Genomic DNA, 23,758 nt, shown 5'->3' on the forward strand with positions numbered 1-23,758 from the left:
AACTCGCAGGAATATTTCGCGCAGCAATGATTTCTAGGTACGTCGGTTGAACTGTCATCCTCTATTAATCAATTTAAAAAAAATACATGTTACATCATACAAATATTGTTGTCTAGATTTTGACTCACGTGCTTTAACATAACATTGGGACACTGTGAACTTCGCTAGAGCAGCATAACAATGCGAGAAAGAAGCTCCAATTTGGTCGTACTGTACAAGAATGAGTAGAACCAAATGCATCATATTAACAAAATATTTAGCTCTCATATTTTCCGAAAAAATTATTGGCAACATCCTTTTTTGCGAGCATGGCGCCCTCAGACGAGTCCGCATCGAAACTTGTACATAGAAGTAGGAGGAGAGAAATTACAGACTCTCATAATAACAGACCTTCGAATATTTCTTAGGGAGCCATTCCTATGCTAGAGCATGGGAATTTGCCAGCTCGTTTGGCTCCCTGAGAAGTATTCGTCAGTCTGTTACGATGAGAGTCTGTAAGAGAAATGCCAAATTCGTGTGCGCCAAAAAAGCAGCACTGCGTACCCATACCCAAGCTTGTGTTCAAGTTTTGTATGCATTCAGTTATTTTTATAGCGTTAGGTTTCTCTACCATTCTGTGATTTCGGTTGAAGCGATAAACTTTTTCTCATGATTGATCAAGTTAATCATATATACATTAGAAAATTATTTTATTATTTTATTTTACAGTTTTATCGATTATACCTTCTAAAATTGTCAGGGACGAATTCGGACAAATCTGAATTAGCATGCAAGTGATCGTTCAAACTCACAATTTCAAAACTGTATAACTACTGTTCAGTTGTTATACAGTTGTTATATGCTCGAAAGCATGGTTATTTTTGACAGATCGATGGTTATTTTTTAACACTGGAAAAAATCTTGCAAAGAAAATTCTAATATCAATTCTTTAGTCAAAATTATTTCCAGTGCAAAATAAACCCAAATTACTTTCCATCCGTCAAACTTTGATATGGGTAGCTGATGTAGTTAAATTTAACTACTGGACACAAAATAACCACTCAAGTGTCAGATTTTAACCAAAAGTTAAAATTAACCACGAAATGGTTCACAACCTTAGTATGAATATTTTTTTCAAGTGACAAGCCATGTTCCAAAACTCACAGTAAAGACTAAAAAAAGCCTAACTTTTTAATTTAAAGAAACAGGTTTTTGGAGTCTTCTACAATATTTTAGAAAAACTCAAATCCAATAACTTTGCCGAATACATAAATTCTCTATCTCTTATAGTTGAGAAGATAGAGACGATACTATTTTATGCAAACAAAAACATAATTTACATAATATTTGTGTCTTTACAGTAAGGTTTGGAGCATAGTTTGTCACTTAAAAAGACTATTCATTCTAAGCTGAGTAACTATCGTCAAGACATCAAACAACTCAGATCAACCGTTATAGCATAGTGAAAGAAAGTTAAATTATATTGCCACCATTAGCAGCAGTGGTACTAGATATATTAAGGAATAATCCATCGTTCGGACCTTGTGTCGGGTTTCCTTTAAAAACTTTTTTTTTACAAATGTCGGATTGTTTTGAACTCTTCGAAGTTTTTCTTCCTCGTTGAATTTCCTTCAAAAATGACATACGCACTGATTTTTAGAGTTCATTGGTTGATCTCTAGCCGATTTTTTTTGCGAAAATCGAATTTCTCCACACTAAATCCCATACAAATTTTAAACCTGCTTATGGGACCATAAAGGAACACGAAAAGTTTAGTTGAGCTGAAATCAATATTTTGTCCCATCCTAGTACACATTTTATATAACAGCCCAAGTAACCACGACGCATTGTAACTTTACATTAATTCAGCTTTAAAAATGCGTGTAAAATTTGATTAAATGCAGCGGATTTACACATGTTTTTACAATGCTATTATAAAGCTAAAAAGGGCGATTATTAGACTATTATAGGATTATTACTCTTTTAGTTATTATTAAAGTTTCGTTGCTCCAAAATATAGCATTGAATGTCGACATATAGCACGGCTGAAGGTTGTTGTAAAATAATGCTCAGTTACATTTTAAATGCAAATTTAATGCACATTGCTTTAAAGTATGTAAGATTAGTGTAATTATACATCAACAATGTAAAAATAAAGTTGTAAATGTGCAGTGATATAATGCATAAGGTTACTTGGGAGTGGGGTATATATGTGAAGGAGGAGAGCTCTCGTTGATGTTGTCAGTGCGAGGGGAGAAATTATACTTGCTCTTCGTCACACAGAGGAGATGGACATCTCTGGTCGTGAGACCTTTTTTTGCCTACCTAAATGGGCCTTGGTGACATTTTTCTGGAACTTCTGTATCAGAGATTTTGATAAATAAAAATACTTGTCATATTAAAAAAAATAGTTTTTGCAGTAAGCAGCTCAATTTGAACTGCTTTGCACTGACGAGTCGAAGACGAAACGTAAAGAATAATGAAATCGGTTATGCACAAAAATGGCTTTTAGCCAATCCCCCAAATAATCAAGAATTTGTCCCACGATCTATCGTTCCAAATATGCGTTATTGTATAATTATTTGATTTCAAAATGACAAGTTCCAATTTCTTTTGAACATGAAATCATCTCTCCGTTTGTCAATAACGGTGTTGTCATAGCAGTAACCATGCAACACAAGTGATGTGATGATCAATTATTCATGGATATTCATAGAAAATCTATATAAATTTCTTATATACGCAAAGTGATCTGAAAAGCGATGCTCACTTTTCACATGCTTATTATAATAAGAAAAATTACACATACGTTAAGTTAAGCGAAGTGGAATTAAAAAAACAAAAGTTGTCGTCTGTTCACAGACTAACAGACATGACAGTATAAGTAAATTCTTATACAAATAATTTTTCGTGATGCACTAGTTCCACCTATATTGTACTGCGCGAACTATTTACTATCGGTACACCCCTTGTGTTATGTGAAAGTTTTTTTACTAGTTGGTTTCCCCTCGTTTGTCAACACCGATCAGCTGCTTGCAGGGATGCCATTATGCATTAAATCTGTATCCTGCATGAAATTCGCATGGACGTATACAAATCAATACATTACAGGTAATTCTGTATGAATGGCAACTCTGTTGGTAAATGAAAAATATAAACACAGTCTAGATGACAGACAGGATGTTTTTGATAGGGTAACGTGGCGCCATCATGACACATGTGAGTACTGTCCCAAATAAAGGAATATTCGAAATGACCGTTAAAATGATTGAAGAATCTAATTTGAGTGTCCTGTCTGTTAGTCTGTGGTATGTTCGAGCCCCGACCTGGAAGGATTCTTGGTGTCAGTAGAATCTATAGTACTAGCCATGCAATGATTCTGTACACTAAGAATAGGCTGCGAAGTCTGTTGAAACAGAAAGGCAAAATTCCACAAAAGGAATGTAATGTCAAGACTTTGACTTTGAAGTGGAATTAAACTCAAGTAAATATATCATTACCAATAATGAAATGAATTACTGACATCCCCCTGGAAAAGCATCTACAACTTAGGTATCTTGTAGTATGTTGACGGTTGAGGCTGATTCGCAAGCTGTATTGAGTATTTCAGAATACGAAAACAATTATTGCATTTTTGAATTGGGTTTATATTGAGTTTAAATTTCTTTTAGGCGTTTCCACTTATCTTGCTGCAAACACTATACGAAATACGATGAGAATAACCCTGTGGTAACGAAAACAGTACAACAACAAAAACGTCAAATCAGCTGTTTTTCAAAGCATGACGAATCTTACAAAAGTAAACAAATCCAGTTTCTCCTCCCAACGAATGCTTCAAAATCCTACAATTTTGCCTAAAAATTCGGATGCTACAAAAATCTCGATCTTAGTAAAACAAAGAACTATAAAGGGCGAAACTGTCATTCCATTTGTTTACGTAAGTTTCGCCCTCCGTGTTCCATGCCAACAAGCAGGTCGATACCTCAATTATGCCCACCCGCTTGTGAGGAATTCTGGCAACCGTCAGAAGACTGCATCAGCGCTGCCAACTATACCGATTTCTCGGTATTTCTACCGATTTTTGGACTCGATACAGAAAAACAGATATGCTCTCTCAAAATACCGATATTTCAATTTTCATACAGATAAATACCGATTTGTGTTGGATTCCATAAGGGTAAACCAGGTCGAGCGACCTTTTTTTTTGTCGCAAAATAAGTTTCGCACTAAATCGATGTTTGATTTTTCGAGAAAGATATTGTACAGATAGATTTTTCCGCCAAATACAGATTTTTGGAAAAAAACAGTTGACAGCACTGGGCTGCATTCCGGCTGCTGTCAAAATTGTTCAGGCGAAATTGCGTCACCATCTCGCCGTATGTGTCTTGTTTATTTCTCTTCCTTCTTTTTTCTTTTTTTTTATTCGATTTCATCTGATGTTTGTCAATCCCGCATGTACATACAAAAAACGAATCTTGAGATGAGTTAAATGAGATTGAATTATGTGTATGTTTGGTAGTGAGAAAGCACTGTTATTGACAATAACATTTTCCATAATTAGTATGTATGAAGGGCAATAATTTATTGCCTTTCATATGTACTTTTTAATGAAAAAATGAAACCAAGACTCTTAAAATGTAGAACCGATTCAAAACGATTCTGCCAATATTATATGGCTGACAGAAACAGAACCGTTAATAGCCGCTAGACGAAATTCTCTGCCGAATACGATTCCCCCCCGACGTCTGGCTATGTCTGTCAGCCATTTTTGCTGTTTCTGGCAGAGAATTTCGCCTAGTGGTTATTAACGGTTCTGTTTCTGTAGGATTCTTGCCATACAAGATTGGCAAAACCGGTTTAAATGGGTTCTACATTTTTAGCGTCCTGGTTATATTTTTTCAATACGAGGTACATATGAAAGGCAATGAGTTAATGCCCTTCATATCACGCGTTTTTTTAGAACGGCCAATAAGCAACCTGTCAACTTCCACTTTCGAAAGAAATTGCAAGCGAGTTATGAAAGATAGAGTATTAAATTTAAGACCAGACGAAAGAAAAAACTTTTTCCTGCCGTTTACTATTATGACTTACTCTCAGCGAGTGCCGAGTCATTCGAAATTACTTTTCAAAGTGAATGTTGATGGATGGCTTATTGGCCGTTATAAAAAAAACGCGTGATATATACTAATTATGGAAATTGTTATTGCCAATAACATTGCTTTCTCACTACCAATCATACCCGTATTCTAATCTCATTTACCTCGTCTCAAGACGGTGACGAATTGACGAATATCAAATGAAGTTGAATAAATAAAAGAAAAAAGAAGGAAGAGAGAAATAAAAAAGGCGGGTGGGTAATGTCAGAGACATAACTGGATGTCGTGAATACGAAAACAACTGACATGTTCCTTAACACTTCCGAATATCAATTAGTTGATCAATTGTATGAATTATGCAAGCATTCCCCTTTGCACATTTTCCGCAAAAACAAAGAAGGCTTCACTTTTTATTGAGAGGCTTGTTTCTACCTGATTTCGTTTGTAGCTTTTTACTAATGGGCGGTCCTAACGGCTATAAAAATATCCGCATTCAGAATTTTAATGTTGATTATTTCATTTCGGATTTGCATAATTTATTGAAAGAAACTATCAATATGCTGAAGGGACTCGTTTCTAGCATTCAGAAAGGTCAAATTGCGTAATTCTCTACGACATTAAACTCTGGAACATTTTTCGCAAAAACAAAGAAGGCTTCACTTGATCTCGTTTACTGTGAATTTCACACAGCGAAAAGTGCACAAATCTAAGCAAACTGTTCTTGATTTGCAGTAAACTGAGGATATTTCCCTACGATTTGCGAACAACAAATCCTAATAGTTCTTTAGAAAACTTTTAGAGCCATTAGAACGGCTGATTTTGTGCAATGCTCTCCACCGTTGTTTTTTTTCCCAATGCTAATGACTGGCAGCTGTGACGTAATCGCTCTTGTCGAAAGCGAAACTAGCTGTGCAGACGACACAAAACACATCTGCTCGCAGTGGCGATAGAATCCAAACTGATTGAATTTTTGCATTTTTTTTTTTGCATAAATATCTGTTTATTAATCTTATTTTTGTGTATTACATCAACATTTTACAGTACAAGTGTTTTGACCCTTTGGCCTTTCATCTTTGTTGTTCATACGATTCGTTATTAATATTAGGTGTTTTAGTTACTCTTCAGTTACTAGTTACTCTTGTTTTACATACTAATGTTTAATCATAATATTTATTTTAATTATTTATAAAATGTCTACCTACTTATAACTATCCCTAACCTAATACGTACAAATTTTGAATTATTTGTATTTCAGAGATTGAGCACCTCTCTTCAAATTTCGTGCAGAATTGTTCGAATTTTTGTTCTAGTATATCCAGGGAGGCCATCTCATGTACTTCACTAGTCCTTGTCCAAGGGGGTAGATTTAGAATCATCTTTAAGATCTTACTTTGAATGCGTTGAAGCCTAAGTTTGTGTGTTCGTGCACAACCCCGCCAAACAGGGACTGCGTATTCAATTGCGGGGTAGATGATTTGTTTATAGACAGCCATCTGATTCTTCAGGCATAGTTTAGATGTTCTACAAATCAGCGGATACAGAGACCTGATGAGTATGCTACATTTTTGAACGATTTTGTCAACATGTGACCTGAATATCAGATGTCTGTCAAAGGTGAGTCCTAGATAGATAACTTCATCGGACCATTGAATGACCTCATCACCGAATCGTATTCTGCATTCGTCTGATGGAACAAGTTTTGGAGATCTTGAATGTGGAAACAAGATGACCTGAGTTTTTGCTGCATTGATCACAATTTTCCAGCTTGTAAAATATTCCGTTAAAGCGTCCAGACCTGTCTGTAGTTTATTTTTCAGAGCATTAATGACACGACCTTTGTAAAGAATGGCAGTATCATCAGTAAATTGTGACAGAACACCACCACCTGGAAGAGGTGGGATGTCTGATGTGAAAATGTTGTATAGAATGGGACCTAGGATACTTCCCTGGGGTACACCAGCAGGAATAGTAAATCTTTCTGAAAGTGCATTATTCAGAGAAACCTGGAATGCTCTATCTGCAAGATAATTTTTGATAATTTTAATAAGATACATGGGAAAATTATACCGATGCAGTTTGAACACCAGTCCATCGTGCCACACATTATCGAATGCCTTTTCAATATCCAATATTGCCATGGCAGTCGTTTTGGACACTGATTTGTTTTGCTGGATGACGTTGTTAACCCTTGTGAGCTGGTGGATGGTGGATCTTCCTTTCCGGAACCCAAACTGTTCTTCCAGAAATATATCCTGTTCATCTGCAAAAGCAAGAATTCGCCTTTGTATTGACTTTTCAAACAGCTTGGATAGGGCAGAGAGTAAGCTGATGGGCCGATAGCTCTTGGAAAAGGAAGGATCTTTCCCCGGTTTCAAAACTGGGATAACTTTAGCTAACTTCCACATTGAAGGAAAGTAACCAAGCTCCCAGCACCTGTTAAAAAGTTTAGCTAAGAAGACAAATGAGCGAATACTCAAATGTTTCAGCTCAATGTTGAATGTGTTGTCGAAACCGGGGGCCTTCATATTTTTGGATTTTTTCACAAAAGCCATCAGCTCATTCGCAGTGACTCTACTTTCCTCAGGAACTAAGCTGTCTGATTGGTCAACCTCAGCTACGCTATCAGCAACGGCTCTTTCATATGGACTAACAATGTTGAGTCCTAAATTGTGAGAACACACAAACTGCTGGCCTAGCGCATTTGCCTTCTCTACTGGTGTGATTAGAGGTATTCCTTCAGCTGCGTCCTGGGGTGACATCAGAGGAGGAATAGGCTTCGGTTTTTTCTTAAGCACCTTCGTTAAGGACCAGAAGGGCTTTGAATGTGGGAGAATTTCTCGAAGCTTTTGCTGGAAGTTCCTGTTGCGAAGCTCAGATATCCTTTCCTGGATTATCCTAGTTAAGTTGTTATAAGTAGTCTTCCTATCTAGGATGCCAGTTCGTTGATACTGCCTCCGGTAGATATTCCGAAGTCGGATGAGTTTCTTGGTAACACTGTCGATTTGAAGAGAGGAACTCGGCATATGTTGTACTGGAACCGTCCTATCACGAGCGACTGTGATTGAATGCTGGAAGGAAGATAGGGCTGCATCGATTTCCATCGGGGAATCAAGTGGTAAATCGATATTAATAAGTTGGTCGGCGATATATTGAAATTGGACCCAATCGGTGCGATAATAGTTCCTCCGAGGTTGAATAGGCACTGTTTCTGGTGAAGATCCCAACGTCAATATTACTGGAAAGTGGTCAGAAGAGAGCTCGTTGAAGACAACCGGAGAGCTGTCTATAGCGATGTTGCTGATGAATATATCCAAAATGGAATGAACTCCCGATCTGGAAAGTCGCGTTGGTTGATCCGGAGCGAAGATGTTGTATTGTCCAGCTTCGTAATCTTCGGCAAGTACGAATCCGTTTCGATTCTGTCTTCTGTTTCCCCACAGCTCATGCCGTGCGTTCAGGTCCCCAGCAATGATGAATTTGTTTTGTCGTCGAGTGAGCATAGCCAGATCTCGCTTCAATGATGCACACGTACCATCTCGAAGATTGGTTTGTTTGGGGCAGTACGCTGCAATGATGATGATGGGTCCCATCGTCGTTGTAATCTCAATTCCGATGGCTTCTATGAGTTGCAATTTAAAGGCTGACAGAAGCCTGTGCTGAATGGATCGTTTAATGGCAATGGCAACTCCCCCTCCTCTGGTAGTTGCCCTGTCAAGCCTGTGAATCCTGTAATTGGAAATAAAAATAGAAATTTCAGGTTTAAGATGAGTTTCAGTTAAAATAGCAATATCGGCATTCTTCTCTTGAAGAAAGTCGGACAATTCAGCAGTTTTGCTCCTGAGTGAGCAAGCATTCCAATTTACTATAACCAACTCATTATATTGCATATTCGATGATGAATTTGCCTAAGGCGTTGATTTGCTCTAACCGCGTTCTGCAGTTTCGTAGTTTTGTTGTCATTGTTTCAAAAATGACGATCAGTTGCTCAGCAGAGAATAAATCACCAGAGTCATCCTTTGCTTGTGGTTGATTATTGCCCCATCCAGGAGGGATTCTTGAGGAAGATTCTTTTTGAGATCCAGCGGCTGAAGTCTTTGGATTGCTGCGAGGAAGTGGCGGCAAATTCGGAATATCCCTCTTCGGTGGGAGCCGTGGGAAATTAACTTCATCCTTCTGTGGAACATTCTTGCGCGTTGATTGTTTGCGGGACGTCTGTTGTCGAATTTTTGTGAACTCAGCACGTTTGGGACACGATTTGCTAGTAGATGGATGGTCGCCATCACAGTTCACACATTTTACAGCGATGTCATCTAGTAGGCAATCGTTGGTATTGTGTGGTTCGGCACATTTCCCGCACCGACTTTTCATGTGGCAATTCCTCGCTCCATGGCCGTAGTTCAAACAGTTCGTGCACTGTGTGACATCCCGATGTACCGGTTTATACGTTTGCCATTCGATGATTATGTGAAATAACGATTTAATCGTTTTCAGTTGACTCATGGTGATGGAGCCCTTCTCCAGATGAATCAGGTACAGTTGATCTCTAAACTTTTTGTCCGTATTATGGCGCTTCATTTTAAATACCATCAAAGGCTTTAGTCCAGCCTCCGACAGTGCCTGCTTTAGTTCGGCTTCCATCATGTCGGGTAGTCCTCGAAGTACAACCTTCATAGGTTTGTTGGCGGCAATATCGTGTGTGAAGTATTCCGCTTTTGTCTGCTTCAGATAGCATTCCACTCCTTTGTAGTGGTTCAAAGCCGGAACAGTTATTTTGTAGCCTTCAGTACATAAACGGATTGTTGCCTGTAGTCCTTTGCTGATCAGTGTGTTGAAATCCGAGCGTAGAGTTGGTGGGAAGCCCTTCAGGTAGAAAGGCGGCATTTTTTCCTTCTTCTGCAGTTCCTCTTCGACATCTACTGGCAGATCAGCATATTGGTTTTTACTCAGCAAACGGTCGTTTACCTGTACATCACTTGGCTTCAGACGCTTAGCATCCTTTGGATCCTTCTCGGATCTATGGCGGTTTTTACCCATAGCTTGGGTAGGTAGACAACTGCGAATAAAAAATAAAACAAAATCGAAATTAGTCGTAGTAGGTTATTCGTCTATCCACATCGAGTGTTAGATGACGAATTGATTGAATTTTTGTTAAGAGATTTCCTTTTATGTGATTTCGTTTGTAGCTTTTTCACTAATGGGCGGTCCTAACGGCTATAAAAATAGCCGCATATAGAATTTTAATGTCGATTATTTCATTTCGGATTTGCATAATTTATTGAAAGAAACTATCAATATGTTGTAGGGATTCGTTTCTAGCATTCACAAGGACCAAATTGAGGAACTCACTGCGATATTCACCACTTCTCGGAACATTTTTCCCGGACGATTTGTTGTACAGCAGCAGATATTTCGTTCTCTTCCTTAGAACGCGTTCTAATTGGCTGGTGTTGACATGGATCAAATGAGACAAGTTTTTCAATAGTGTACTATTGAAATACTTCAATGCTTTTGCTATACACGTTTAAATTGAAAAATTTCGATTCTATTGGTAGTTAGATTATATAAATCCTTTCACAGATCACTGAGCTATGAGCTTTAAAAATACGAGAAAGGCAAACGCGCCATATGAATTATCCTCTTCGATACTCGTTTATACCAAACATTTCAGAAAAGTTTAATTTTGAATTATTTGAGACTATGTCACAAATCTGAAAATTTTATCATAAAATTGTGATCATATTTCCGATGGCATGTCGCAAGAATTATGTTGATTCATTAGATACAACAATAGATATTCATGATCAAAAACTTATCACTCTCTCAGAGGGTAAATTTTGAAAAGGCACCCCATAGTAAAGTAAGTCGTATTCACGACAAAAGAACCGATTTGAAGAATTCTGAAATTAATAACTGGATCTGAGTTCAAGAATTAAATTTAGAACATAGAACAGACTCAGAACTCAGTTGGATTTTAGTTCTAGAACTACAATCATTTTCCAGAATCCAGTTCAGCACGCAGACTCTGAATTCTAAACTCATATTCCGGAACTAAGCTCTGAAATTTGAAGACGATTTTTCGCCATGAATAAAAAATGGGTTGTATAGAGGTACAGTAAAGTAAATTCCGCATAATTCTTTAGGAGTATTATTATGGTTTTAAGAACAACCGAATAGAAGTCTGGAATAGAGAACTGGACCCTGAGTTCAAGACCTAAATTTAGATCCAATAACAGACTCAGAATCCAGTTTCAGTCGCTGCTGGTTCTCGCCTTGGTGGCCAGCAAGCGAATGAGAGATGCGACCTGAGCGTTTGAGGTTTTTATTAACCACGCAGAAGGTGCATTCTCTCTCGCTGCTGGTTAACTCCCGCTGCTGCTGCTGGCTGGTCCTCGCGCCTCGATGGCCAGCAAGCGAATGAGAGATGCGACCTGAGCGTTTGAGGTTTTTATTAACCACACAGAAGGTGCATTCTCTCTCGCTGCTGGTTAACTCCCGCTGCTGCTGCTGGCTGGTCCACGCGCTTCGATGGCCAGCAAGCGAATGAGAGATGCGACCTGAGCGTTTGAGGTTTTTATTAACCACGCAGAAGGTGCATTCTCTCTCGCTGCTGGTTAACTCCCGCTGCTGCTGCTGGCTGGTCCTCGCGCCTCGATGGCCAGCAAGCGAATGAGAGATGCGACCTGAGCGTTTGAGGTTTTTATTAACCACGCAGAAGGTGCATTCTCTGTCGCTGCTGGTTGATGATTCCACTCCCACGACGTCTGCTTCCATCGAACGCACGAAAAGAAATGATCGATTTTCGACCACGGTTCCCCTTTTATACGCATTCAGTTGAAGATATGTGCCTGACTATCTCAAAATCGTCGTCCTTGCGCGAAAAACCCAAGCGAAAGTAAAAAGTTTTCCGCGTTGTTTTCAAATTTTAAGAAAACTTAATTTTTGAGTTGTTTGTGGTTATCGCACACTGTTCAAAATATTATCCTGAATTTCTGATCATATTTTTGATGAAATGGTGAAAGAATTATGTTGCTACCATTAATACAAGTCGAGATATTCGCGATTAAGTTCTGCCCATTCTTCCATATGGCTAATTTTGAAAAGGCGCCCCATAGTAAAGTAAGTCGTATTCACGACAAAAGACGCAATTTCGTCTCGACAATTTTGACAGCAGCCGGAATGCAGCCAGACTTCTGACGTTTGCCAGAATTCCTCACAAGCGGGTAATATTCTATACAGTACAACTAAATCTGTATAAATGGCATCACTGGTGAAAAACTAGGCACAAAATTTATATATATTTACAAACAAATCGTACGTAAATATTTTTGTAATTCGTAAAATGTGATCTGAGAAGTAGATTGTCCTACGTAACACAACAATGAGCAGCGCAATATGCTCAGAGGATTTGGATTTTATAGAAAATGAGCTTAATTTTGACGACAAGGTAAATTAATATTATAGCATTTCAACTCGTGCTAACTGTTACAGAATTATAGGTTTCCTTATTATTTCTCCTGTACGGTCACCGGAATCCAAAATACCTTTTGCAAGTGCTGTCCATTGCCTCCGAAACGCCGAAAGAAGAGACGCACATTCTGTTTGATTGGACATCATGTGTGGACCAGGACGGCTGGCAATCAGAACTTCTCGAAGCACTAGTGATCATTCAGGCGAATCTTTGTCTGCTAAAGTGTGGCTTTGATGATACGGAACTGAATGAAAGATTTCTACCTCATCTTGCTGAATTGAATTGTTTTGTGAACCCTGTACTGAAAGGACTTTACCTGCTTTGTGAAAAGATAGATGATAATATCGCAGCGAAGTTTTCGAATTACCTCAAACAGAGTCATTCCGTACCAATTGGAGAATATAAATATTTCGAAATAGTTTTACTGGACCTACTTTGTCAGCGCTCGATAAAATTGGGCTCATCGATGACTGGCGAGGAATGTGATCTTTTGGTTCTGATAGCAGCTTTCAAATCGCTCGAACTATATGAGTTAAGCGACTATTGCAAAGCCATTTCCAATAATTTTAATACCGATTTTATTCTGACACGCAACCAAGCGGATAATATCAAGGATACCAAATTGTTGAAACAAGTATCCAAGATTGAATTAACGCCCCAAGATGAGCTCAAAGATGCTTACTACATATCAAAGCAGAATGCGGGTATTATATTGGTTATAAATCAGTTTACATTTTATCGGGAGACTAATTTAGAGTTGGCAGATTTGCTTCCATTAAAACCGCTTGGCAATCGGCGTGGAACCGAAGTCGACAAGTTGGCAATATTGAATCTGTTTACAGCTTTCGGCTACGACTCGATTTTTGTAGAAAACATAACCCACGTGGAAATTCTGAAGCATGTTGAAAATGCAGTGAGAAAAATAAAATCTTCTCATTGTTCATTGGTAGTTTGTTTGCTTTCGCACGGCCAGGAAGGCAAAGTATACGGTAGTAACAGCATTCCCGTTAGTGTCAAAGCAATCGAGAAGGCGATGGCAGCAGAAAAACTAACCGGTAAACCGAAGTTATTGTTTGTGCAGGCATGCCAAGGATCGGACCTTCAAACAGCTGTCGAAATTTCCCAACTGGAGCACGATGGTTCCTCGGTTGAAAAAACGGCATCAGTGTTCGTGGACTTTTTGGTCGCCTGGTCGACCGTACCTGGATTCGCTTCGATAAGGCACGTTGAGAAAGGTTCGTGGTTTATTCAGGAACTCTGTTTAAAGTTGCGACAACTGCATGCTAAGTACGGTTTTGGTGATGATTTTCGAATACCGTAATTTATGTTTGGTTTATTTTTCCAGTAATCATTTGATGGACATACTAACAGCTGTGATAAATGACGTTTCTAGCAAGAGAGGTTATGGAAACGAATGCATGGTCCCCATCATATATAGCACGCTTAGGAAAAAGGTTTATTTTGAAGCTTTGAAACTCAAATAGCAACAAAGCGTAGGTGTTTTTGTTGCGTACATTATAGTTGTTACACTGAAATATATGTTCTGTTTTAAATTTCGTTCCTTCATTTTGATAATAGGTGTATGCAAGTTCAACTGAAGTTTTGTTATGGTATGGTTCTTGGATTAATTGTATGTGTGTTCCAGAGAGACTACTTTGCTAATTTGTTACGTAATGATCGTGACCTCATATTGCTAATACAGGGTCCGCTATGTAACTTTCTTTTTAAACATGCAATAAAACAAACGGTTCATCCGATTTCAAATTTTTGTCGTGAATACGACTTACTTTACTATGGGGCGCCTTTTCAAAATTAGCCATATGGAAGAATGGGCAGAACTTAATCGCGAATATCTCGACTTGTATTAATGGTAGCAACATAATTCTTTCACCATTTCATCAAAAATATGATCAGAAATTCAGGATAATATTTTGAACAGTGTGCGATAACCACAAACAACTCAAAAATTAAGTTTTCTTAAAATTTGAAAACAACGCGGAAAACTTTTTACTTTCGCTTGGGTTTTTCGCGCAAGGACGACGATTTTGAGATAGTCAGGCACATATCTTCAACTGAATGCGTATAAAAGGGGAACCGTGGTCGAAAATCGATCAATTCGTCATCTAACACTCGATGTGGATAGACGAATAACCTACTACGACTAATTTCGATTTTGTTTTATTTTTTATTCGCAGTTGTCTACCTACCCAAGCTATGGGTAAAAACCGCCATAGATCCGAGAAGGATCCAAAGGATGCTAAGCGTCTGAAGCCAAGTGATGTACAGGTAAACGACCGTTTGCTGAGTAAAAACCAATATGCTGATCTGCCAGTAGATGTCGAAGAGGAACTGCAGAAGAAGGAAAAAATGCCGCCTTTCTACCTGAAGGGCTTCCCACCAACTCTACGCTCGGATTTCAACACACTGATCAGCAAAGGACTACAGGCAACAATCCGTTTATGTACTGAAGGCTACAAAATAACTGTTCCGGCTTTGAACCACTACAAAGGAGTGGAATGTTATCTGAAGCAGACAAAAGCGGAATACTTCACACACGATATTGCCGCCAACAAACCTATGAAGGTTGTACTTCGAGGACTACCCGACATGATGGAAGCCGAACTAAAGCAGACACTGTCGGAGGCTGGACTAAAGCCTTTGATGGTGTTCAAAATGAAGCGACATAATACGGATAAAAAGTTTAGAGATCAACTGTACCTGATTCATCTGGAGAAGGGCTCCATCACCATGAGTCAACTGAAAACGATTAAATCGTTATTTCACATAATCATCGAATGGCAAAAGTATAAACCGGTACATCGGGATGTCACACAGTGCACGAACTGTTTGAACTACGGCCATGGAGCGAGGAATTGCCACATGAAAAGTCGGTGCGGGAAATGTGCCGAACCACACAATACCAACGATTGCCTACTAGATGACATCGCTGTAAAATGTGTGAACTGTGATGGCGACACCCATCTACTAGCAAATCGTGTCCCAAACGTGCTGAGTTCACAAAAATTCGACAACAGGCGTCCCGCAAACAATCAACGCGCAAGAATGTTCCACAGAAGGATGAAGTTAATTTCCCACGGCTCCCACCGAAGAGGGATATTCCGAATTTGCCGCCACTTCCTCGCAGCAATCCAAAGACTTCAGCCGCTGGATCTCAAAAAGAATCTTCCTCAAGAATCCCTCCTGGATGGGGCAATAATCAACCACAAGCAAAGGATGACTCTGGTGATTTATTCTCTGCTGAACAACTGATCGTCATTTTTGAAACAATGACAACAAAACTACGAAACTGCAGAACGCGGTTAGAGCAAATCAACGCCTTAGGCAAATTCATCATCGAATATGCAATATAATGAGTTGGTTATAGTAAATTGGAATGCTTGCTCACTCAGGAGCAAAACTGCTGAATTGTCCGACTTTCTTCAAGAGAAGAATGCCGATATTGCTATTTTAACTGAAACTCATCTTAAACCTGAAATTTCTATTTTTATTTCCAATTACAGGATTCACAGGCTCGACAGGGCAACTACCAGAGGAGGGGGAGTTGCCATTGCCATTAAACGATCCATTCAGCACAGGCTTCTGTCAGCCTTTAAATTGCAACTCATAGAAGCCATCGGAATTGAGATTACAACGACGATGGGACCCATCATCATCATTGCAGCGTACTGCCCCAAACAAACCAATCTTCGAGATGGTACGTGTGCATCATTGAAGCGAGATCTGGCTATGCTCACTCGACGACAGAACAAATTCATCATTGCTGGGGACCTGAACGCACGGCATGAGCTGTGGGGAAACAGAAGACAGAATCGAAACGGATTCGTACTTGCCGAAGATTACGAAGCTGGACAATACAACATCTTCGCTCCGGATCAACCAACGCGACTTTCCAGATCGGGAGTTCATTCCATTTTGGATATATTCATCAGCAACATCGCCATAGACAGCTCTCCGGTTGTCTTCTACGAGCTCTCTTCTGACCACTTTCCAGTAATATTGACGTTGGGATCTTCACCAGAAACAGTGCCTATTCAACCACGGAGGAACTATTATCGCACCGATTGGGTCCAATTTCAACATATCGCCGACCAACTTATTAATATCAATGTTCCACTAGATTCCCCGATGGAAATCGATGCGGCCCTATCTTCCTTCCAGCATTCAATCACAGTCGCTCGTGATAGGACGGTTCCAGTACAACATATGCCGAGTTCCTCTCTTCAAATCGACAGTGTCACCAAGAAACTCATCCGACTTCGGAATATCTACCGGAGGCAGTATCAACGAACTGGCATCCTAGATAGGAAGACTACTTATAACAACTTAACTAGGATAATCCAGGAAAGGATATCTGAGCTTCGCAACAGGAACTTCCAGCAAAAGCTTCGAGAAATTCTCCCACATTCAAAGCCCTTCTGGTCCTTAACGAAGGTGCTTAAGAAAAAACCGAAGCCTATTCCTCCTCTGATGTCACCCCAGGACGCAGCTGAAGGAATACCTTTAATCACACCAGTAGAGAAGGCAAATGCGCTAGGCCAGCAGTTTGTGTGTTCTCACAATTTAGGACTCAACTTTGTTAGTCCATATGAAAGAGCCGTTGCTGATAGCGTAGCTGAGGTTGACCAATCAGACAGCTTAGTTCCTGAGGAAAGTAGAGTCACTGCGAATGAGCTGATGGCTTTTGTGAAAAAATCCAAAAATATGAAGGCCCCCGGTTTCGACAACACATTCAACATTGAGCTGAAACATTTGAGTATTCGCTCATTTGTCTTCTTAGCTAAACTTTTTAACAGGTGCTGGGAGCTTGGTTACTTCCCTTCAATGTGGAAGTTAGCTAAAGTTATCCCAGTTTTGAAACCGGGGAAAGATCCTTCCTTTTCCAAGAGCTATCGGCCCATCAGCTTACTCTCTGCCCTATCCAAGCTGTTTGAAAAGTCAATACAAAGGCGAATTCTTGCTTTTGCAGATGAACAGGATATATTTCTGGAAGAACAGTTTGGGTTCCGGAAAGGAAGATCCACCATCCACCAGCTCACAAGGGTTAACAACGTCATCCAGCAAAACAAATCAGTGTCCAAAACGACTGCCATGGCAATATTGGATATTGAAAAGGCATTCGATAATGTGTGGCACGATGGACTGGTGTTTAAACTGCATCGGTATAATTTTCCCATGTATCTTATTAAAATTATCAAAAATTATCTTGCAGATAGAGCATTCCAGGTTTCTCTGAATAATGCACTTTCAGAAAGATTTACTATTCCTGCTGGTGTACCCCAGGGAAGTATCCTAGGTCCCATTCTATACAACATTTTCACATCAGACATCCCACCTCTTCCAGGTGGTGGTGTTCTGTCACAATTTGCTGATGATACTGCCATTCTTTACAAAGGTCGTGTCATTAATGCTCTGAAAAATAAACTACAGACAGGTCTGGACGCTTTAACGGAATATTTTACAAGCTGGAAAATTGTGATCAATGCAGCAAAAACTCAGGTCATCTTGTTTCCACATTCAAGATCTCCAAAACTTGTTCCATCAGACGAATGCAGAATACGATTCGGTGATGAGGTCATTCAATGGTCCGATGAAGTTATCTATCTAGGACTCACCTTTGACAGACATCTGATATTCAGGTCACATGTTGACAAAATCGTTCAAAAATGCAGCATACTCATTAGGTCTCTTTATCCGCTGATTTGTAGAACATCTAAACTATGCCTGAAGAATCAGATGGCTGTCTATAAACAAATCATCTACCCCGCAATTGAATACGCAGTCCCTGTTTGGCGGGGTTGTGCACGAACACACAAACTTAGGCTTCAACGCATTCAAAGTAAGATCTTAAAGATGATTCTAAATCTACCCCCTTGGACAAGGACTAGTGAAGTACATGAGATGGCCTCACTGGATATACTAGAACAAAAATTCGAACAATACTGCACGAAATTTGAAGAGAGGTGCTCAATCTCTGAAATACAAATAATTCAAAATTTGTACGTATTAGGTTAGGGATAGTTATAAGTAGGTAGACATTTTATAAATAATTAAAATAAATATTATGATTAAACATTAGTATGTAAAACAAGAGTAACTAGTAACTGAAGAGTAACTAAAACACCTAATATTAATAACGAATCGTATGAACAACAAAGATGAAAGGCCAAAGGGTCAAAACACTTGTACTGTAAAATGTTGATGTAATACACAAAAATAAGATTAATAAACAGATATTTATGCAAAAAAAAAAAAATGCATGCGAAAATCGATCATTTCTTTTCGTGCGTTCGATGGAAGCAGACGTCGTGGGAGTGGAATCATCAACCAGCAGCGACAGAGAATGCACCTTCTGCGTGGTTAATAAAAACCTCAAACGCTCAGGTCGCATCTCTCATTCGCTTGCTGGCCATCGAAGCGCGTGGACCAGCCAGCAGCAGCAGCGGGAGTTAACCAGCAGCGAGAGAGAATGCACCTTCTGCGTGGTTAATAAAAACCTCAAACGCTCAGGTCGCATCTCTCATTCGCTTGCTGGCCACCAAGGCGAGAACCAGCAGCGACTGAAACTGGATTCTGAGTCTGTTATTGGATCTAAATTTAGGTCTTGAACTCAGGGTCCAGTTCTCTATTCCAGACTTCTATTCGGTTGTTCTTAAAACCATAATAATACTCCTAAAGAATTATGCGGAATTTACTTTACTGTACCTCTATACAACCCATTTTTTATTCATGGCGAAAAATCGTCTTCAAATTTCAGAGCTTAGTTCCGGAATATGAGTTTAGAATTCAGAGTCTGCGTGCTGAACTGGATTCTGGAAAATGATTGTAGTTCTAGAACTAAAATCCAACTGAGTTCTGAGTCTGTTCTATGTTCTAAATTTAATTCTTGAACTCAGATCCAGTTATTAATTTCAGAATTCTTCAAATCGGTTCTTTTGTCGTGAATACGACTTACTTTACTATGGGGTGCCTTTTCAAAATTTACCCTCTGAGAGAGTGATAAGTTTTTGATCGTGAATATCTATTGTTGTATCTAATGAATCAACATAATTCTTGCGACATGCCATCGGAAATATGATCACAATTTTATGATAAAATTTTCAGATTTGTGACATAGTCTCAAATAATTCAAAATTAAACTTTTCTGAAATGTTTGGTATAAACGAGTATCGAAGAGGATAATTCATATGGCGCGTTTGCCTTTCTCGTATTTTTAAAGCTCATAGCTCAGTGATCTGTGAAAGGATTTATATAATCTAACTACCAATAGAATCGAAATTTTTCAATTTAAACGTGTATAGCAAAAGCATTGAAGTATTTCAATAGTACACTATTGAAAAACTTGTCTCATTTGATCCATGTCAACACCAGCCAATTAGAACGCGTTCTAAGGAAGAGAACGAAATATCTGCTGCTGTACAACAAATCGTCCGGGAAAAATGTTCCGAGAAGTGGTGAATATCGCAGTGAGTTCCTCAATTTGGTCCTTGTGAATGCTAGAAACGAATCCCTACAACATATTGATAGTTTCTTTCAATAAATTATGCAAATCCGAAATGAAATAATCGACATTAAAATTCTATATGCGGCTATTTTTATAGCCGTTAGGACCGCCCATTAGTGAAAAAGCTACAAACGAAATCACATAAAAGGAAATCTCTTAACAAAAATTCAATCAATTCGTCATCTAACACTCGATGTGGATAGACGAATAACCTACTACGACTAATTTCGATTTTGTTTTATCTTTTATTCGCAGCTGTCTACCTGCCTAAGCTAAGCGCCATAGATCCGAGAAGGATCCAAAGGATGCTAAGCGTCTGAAGCCAAGTGATGTACAGGTAAACGACCGTTTGCTGATTAACAACCAATACGCTGATCTGCCAGTTAATGTCGAAGAGGAACTGCAGAAGAAGGAAAAAATGCCGCCTTTCTACCTGAAGGGCTTCCCACCAACTCTACGCTCGGATTTCAACACACTGATCAGCAAAGGACTACAGGCAACAATCCGTTTATGTACTGAAGGCTACAAAATAACTGTTCCGGCTTTGAACCACTACAAAGGAGTGGAATGCTATCTGAAGCAGACAAAAGCGGAATACTTCACACACGATATTGCCGCCAACAAACCTATGAAGGTTGTACTTCGAGGACTACCCGACATGATGGAAGCCGAACTAAAGCAGGCACTGTCGGAGGCTGGACTAAAGCCTTTGATGGTATTTAAAATGAAGCGCCATAATACGGACAAAAAGTTTAGAGATCAACTGTACCTGATTCATCTGGAGAAGGGCTCCATCACCATGAGTCAACTGAAAACGATTAAATCGTTATTTCACATAATCATCGAATGGCAAACGTATAAACCGGTACATCGGGATGTCACACAGTGCACGAACTGTTTGAACTACGGCCATGGAGCGAGGAATTGCCACATGAAAAGTCGGTGCGGGAAATGTGCCGAACCACACAATACCAACGATTGCCTACTAGATGACATCGCTGTAAAATGTGTGAACTGTGATGGCGACACCCATCTACTAGCAAATCGTGTCCCAAACGTGCTGAGTTCACAAAAATTCGACAACAGGCGTCCCGCAAACAATCAACGCGCAAGAATGTTCCACAGAAGGATGAAGTTAATTTCCCACGGCTCCCACCGAAGAGGGATATTCCGAATTTGCCGCCACTTCCTCGCAGCAATCCAAAGACTTCAGCCGCTGGATCTCAAAAAGAATCTTCCTCAAGAATCCCTCCTGGATGGGGCAATAATCAACCACAAGCAAAGGATGACTCTGGTGATTTATTCTCTGCTGAGCAACTGATCGTCATTTTTGAAACAATGACAACAAAACTACGAAACTGCAGAACGCGGTTAGAGCAAATCAACGCCTTAGGCAAATTCATCATCGAATATGCAATATAATGAGTTGGTTATAGTAAATTGGAATGCTTGCTCACTCAGGAGCAAAACTGCTGAATTGTCCGACTTTCTTCAAGAGAAGAATGCCGATATTGCTATTTTAACTGAAACTCATCTTAAACCTGAAATTTCTATTTTTATTTCCAATTACAGGATTCACAGGCTCGACAGGGCAACTACCAGAGGAGGGGGAGTTGCCATTGCCATTAAACGATCCATTCAGCACAGGCTTCTGTCAGCCTTTAAATTGCAACTCATAGAAGCCATCGGAATTGAGATTACAACGACGATGGGACCCATCATCATCATTGCAGCGTACTGCCCCAAACAAACCAATCTTCGAGATGGTACGTGTGCATCATTGAAGCGAGATCTGGCTATGCTCACTCGACGACAAAACAAATTCATCATTGCTGGGGACCTGAACGCACGGCATGAGCTGTGGGGAAACAGAAGACAGAATCGAAACGGATTCGTACTTGCCGAAGATTACGAAGCTGGACAATACAACATCTTCGCTCCGGATCAACCAACGCGACTTTCCAGATCGGGAGTTCATTCCATTTTGGATATATTCATCAGCAACATCGCTATAGACAGCTCTCCGGTTGTCTTCAACGAGCTCTCTTCTGACCACTTTCCAGTAATATTGACGTTGGGATCTTCACCAGAAACAGTGCCTATTCAACCTCGGAGGAACTATTATCGCACCGATTGGGTCCAATTTCAACATATCGCCGACCAACTTATTAATATCGATTTACCACTTGATTCCCCGATGGAAATCGATGCAGCCCTATCTTCCTTCCAGCATTCAATCACAGTCGCTCGTGATAGGACGGTTCCAGTACAACATATGCCGAGTTCCTCTCTTCAAATCGACAGTGTCACCAAGAAACTCATCCGACTTCGGAATATCTACCGGAGGCAGTATCAACGAACTGGCATCCTAGATAGGAAGACTACTTATAACAACTTAACTAGGATAATCCAGGAAAGGATATCTGAGCTTCGCAACAGGAACTTCCAGCAAAAGCTTCGAGAAATTCTCCCACATTCAAAGCCCTTCTGGTCCTTAACGAAGGTGCTTAAGAAAAAACCGAAGCCTATTCCTCCTCTGATGTCACCCCAGGACGCAGCTGAAGGAATACCTTTAATCACACCAGTAGAGAAGGCAAATGCGCTAGGCCAGCAGTTTGTGTGTTCTCACAATTTAGGACTCAACATTGTTAGTCCATATGAAAGAGCCGTTGCTGATAGCGTAGCTGAGGTTGACCAATCAGACAGCTTAGTTCCTGAGGAAAGTAGAGTCACTGCGAATGAGCTGATGGCTTTTGTGAAAAAATCCAAAAATATGAAGGCCCCCGGTTTCGACAACACATTCAACATTGAGCTGAAACATTTGAGTATTCGCTCATTTGTCTTCTTAGCTAAACTTTTTAACAGGTGCTGGGAGCTTGGTTACTTTCCTTCAATGTGGAAGTTAGCTAAAGTTATCCCAGTTTTGAAACCGGGGAAAGATCCTTCCTTTTCCAAGAGCTATCGGCCCATCAGCTTACTCTCTGCCCTATCCAAGCTGTTTGAAAAGTCAATACAAAGGCGAATTCTTGCTTTTGCAGATGAACAGGATATATTTCTGGAAGAACAGTTTGGGTTCCGGAAAGGAAGATCCACCATCCACCAGCTCACAAGGGTTAACAACGTCATCCAGCAAAACAAATCAGTGTCCAAAACGACTGCCATGGCAATATTGGATATTGAAAAGGCATTCGATAATGTGTGGCACGATGGACTGGTGTTCAAACTGCATCGGTATAATTTTCCCATGTATCTTATTAAAATTATCAAAAATTATCTTGCAGATAGAGCATTCCAGGTTTCTCTGAATAATGCACTTTCAGAAAGATTTACTATTCCTGCTGGTGTACCCCAGGGAAGTATCCTAGGTCCCATTCTATACAACATTTTCACATCAGACATCCCACCTCTTCCAGGTGGTGGTGTTCTGTCACAATTTGCTGATGATACTGCCATTCTTTACAAAGGTCGTGTCATTAATGCTCTGAAAAATAAACTACAGACAGGTCTGGACGCTTTAACGGAATATTTTACAAGCTGGAAAATTGTGATCAATGCAGCAAAAACTCAGGTCATCTTGTTTCCACATTCAAGATCTCCAAAACTTGTTCCATCAGACGAATGCAGAATACGATTCGGTGATGAGGTCATTCAATGGTCCGATGAAGTTATCTATCTAGGACTCACCTTTGACAG

At 39.7% G+C, this 23,758-nt stretch overlaps 1 protein-coding gene across 1 annotated transcript; it reads left to right on the forward strand.

Annotated features, from left to right (window-relative positions):
- The first annotated feature begins 12,340 nt into the window (after nucleotides 1–12,340).
- Nucleotides 12,341–14,169, forward strand: LOC131435191 (caspase-8). Its single transcript, XM_058602829.1, has 3 exons — nucleotides 12,341–12,519; nucleotides 12,572–13,830; nucleotides 13,889–14,169. The coding sequence occupies exons 1-3, from the start codon at nucleotides 12,454–12,456 to the stop codon at nucleotides 14,025–14,027; spliced, it is 1,464 nt and encodes a 487-aa protein (XP_058458812.1). The 5' UTR covers nucleotides 12,341–12,453; the 3' UTR covers nucleotides 14,028–14,169.
- Nucleotides 14,170–23,758: the final 9,589 nt, after the last annotated feature.

Source organism: Malaya genurostris, chromosome 3 (assembly GCF_030247185.1).
Source record: "Malaya genurostris strain Urasoe2022 chromosome 3, Malgen_1.1, whole genome shotgun sequence".
Lineage (NCBI taxonomy): Eukaryota > Metazoa > Arthropoda > Insecta > Diptera > Culicidae > Malaya > Malaya genurostris.

What these genes read in the sequence shown, in the direction of transcription:
- LOC131435191 (XM_058602829.1), top strand. Translation starts at nt 12,454, where the DNA reads ATGAGCAGCGCAATATGCTCAGAGGATTTGGATTTTATAGAAAATGAG. An exon ending in AGCTTAATTTTGACGACAAG is followed by an intron (nt 12,520 to 12,571) that starts GTAAATTAATAT and finishes ACAGAATTATAG; the next exon opens with GTTTCCTTATTATTTCTCCT. An exon ending in TTGCGACAACTGCATGCTAA is followed by an intron (nt 13,831 to 13,888) that starts GTACGGTTTTGG and finishes TTATTTTTCCAG; the next exon opens with TAATCATTTGATGGACATAC.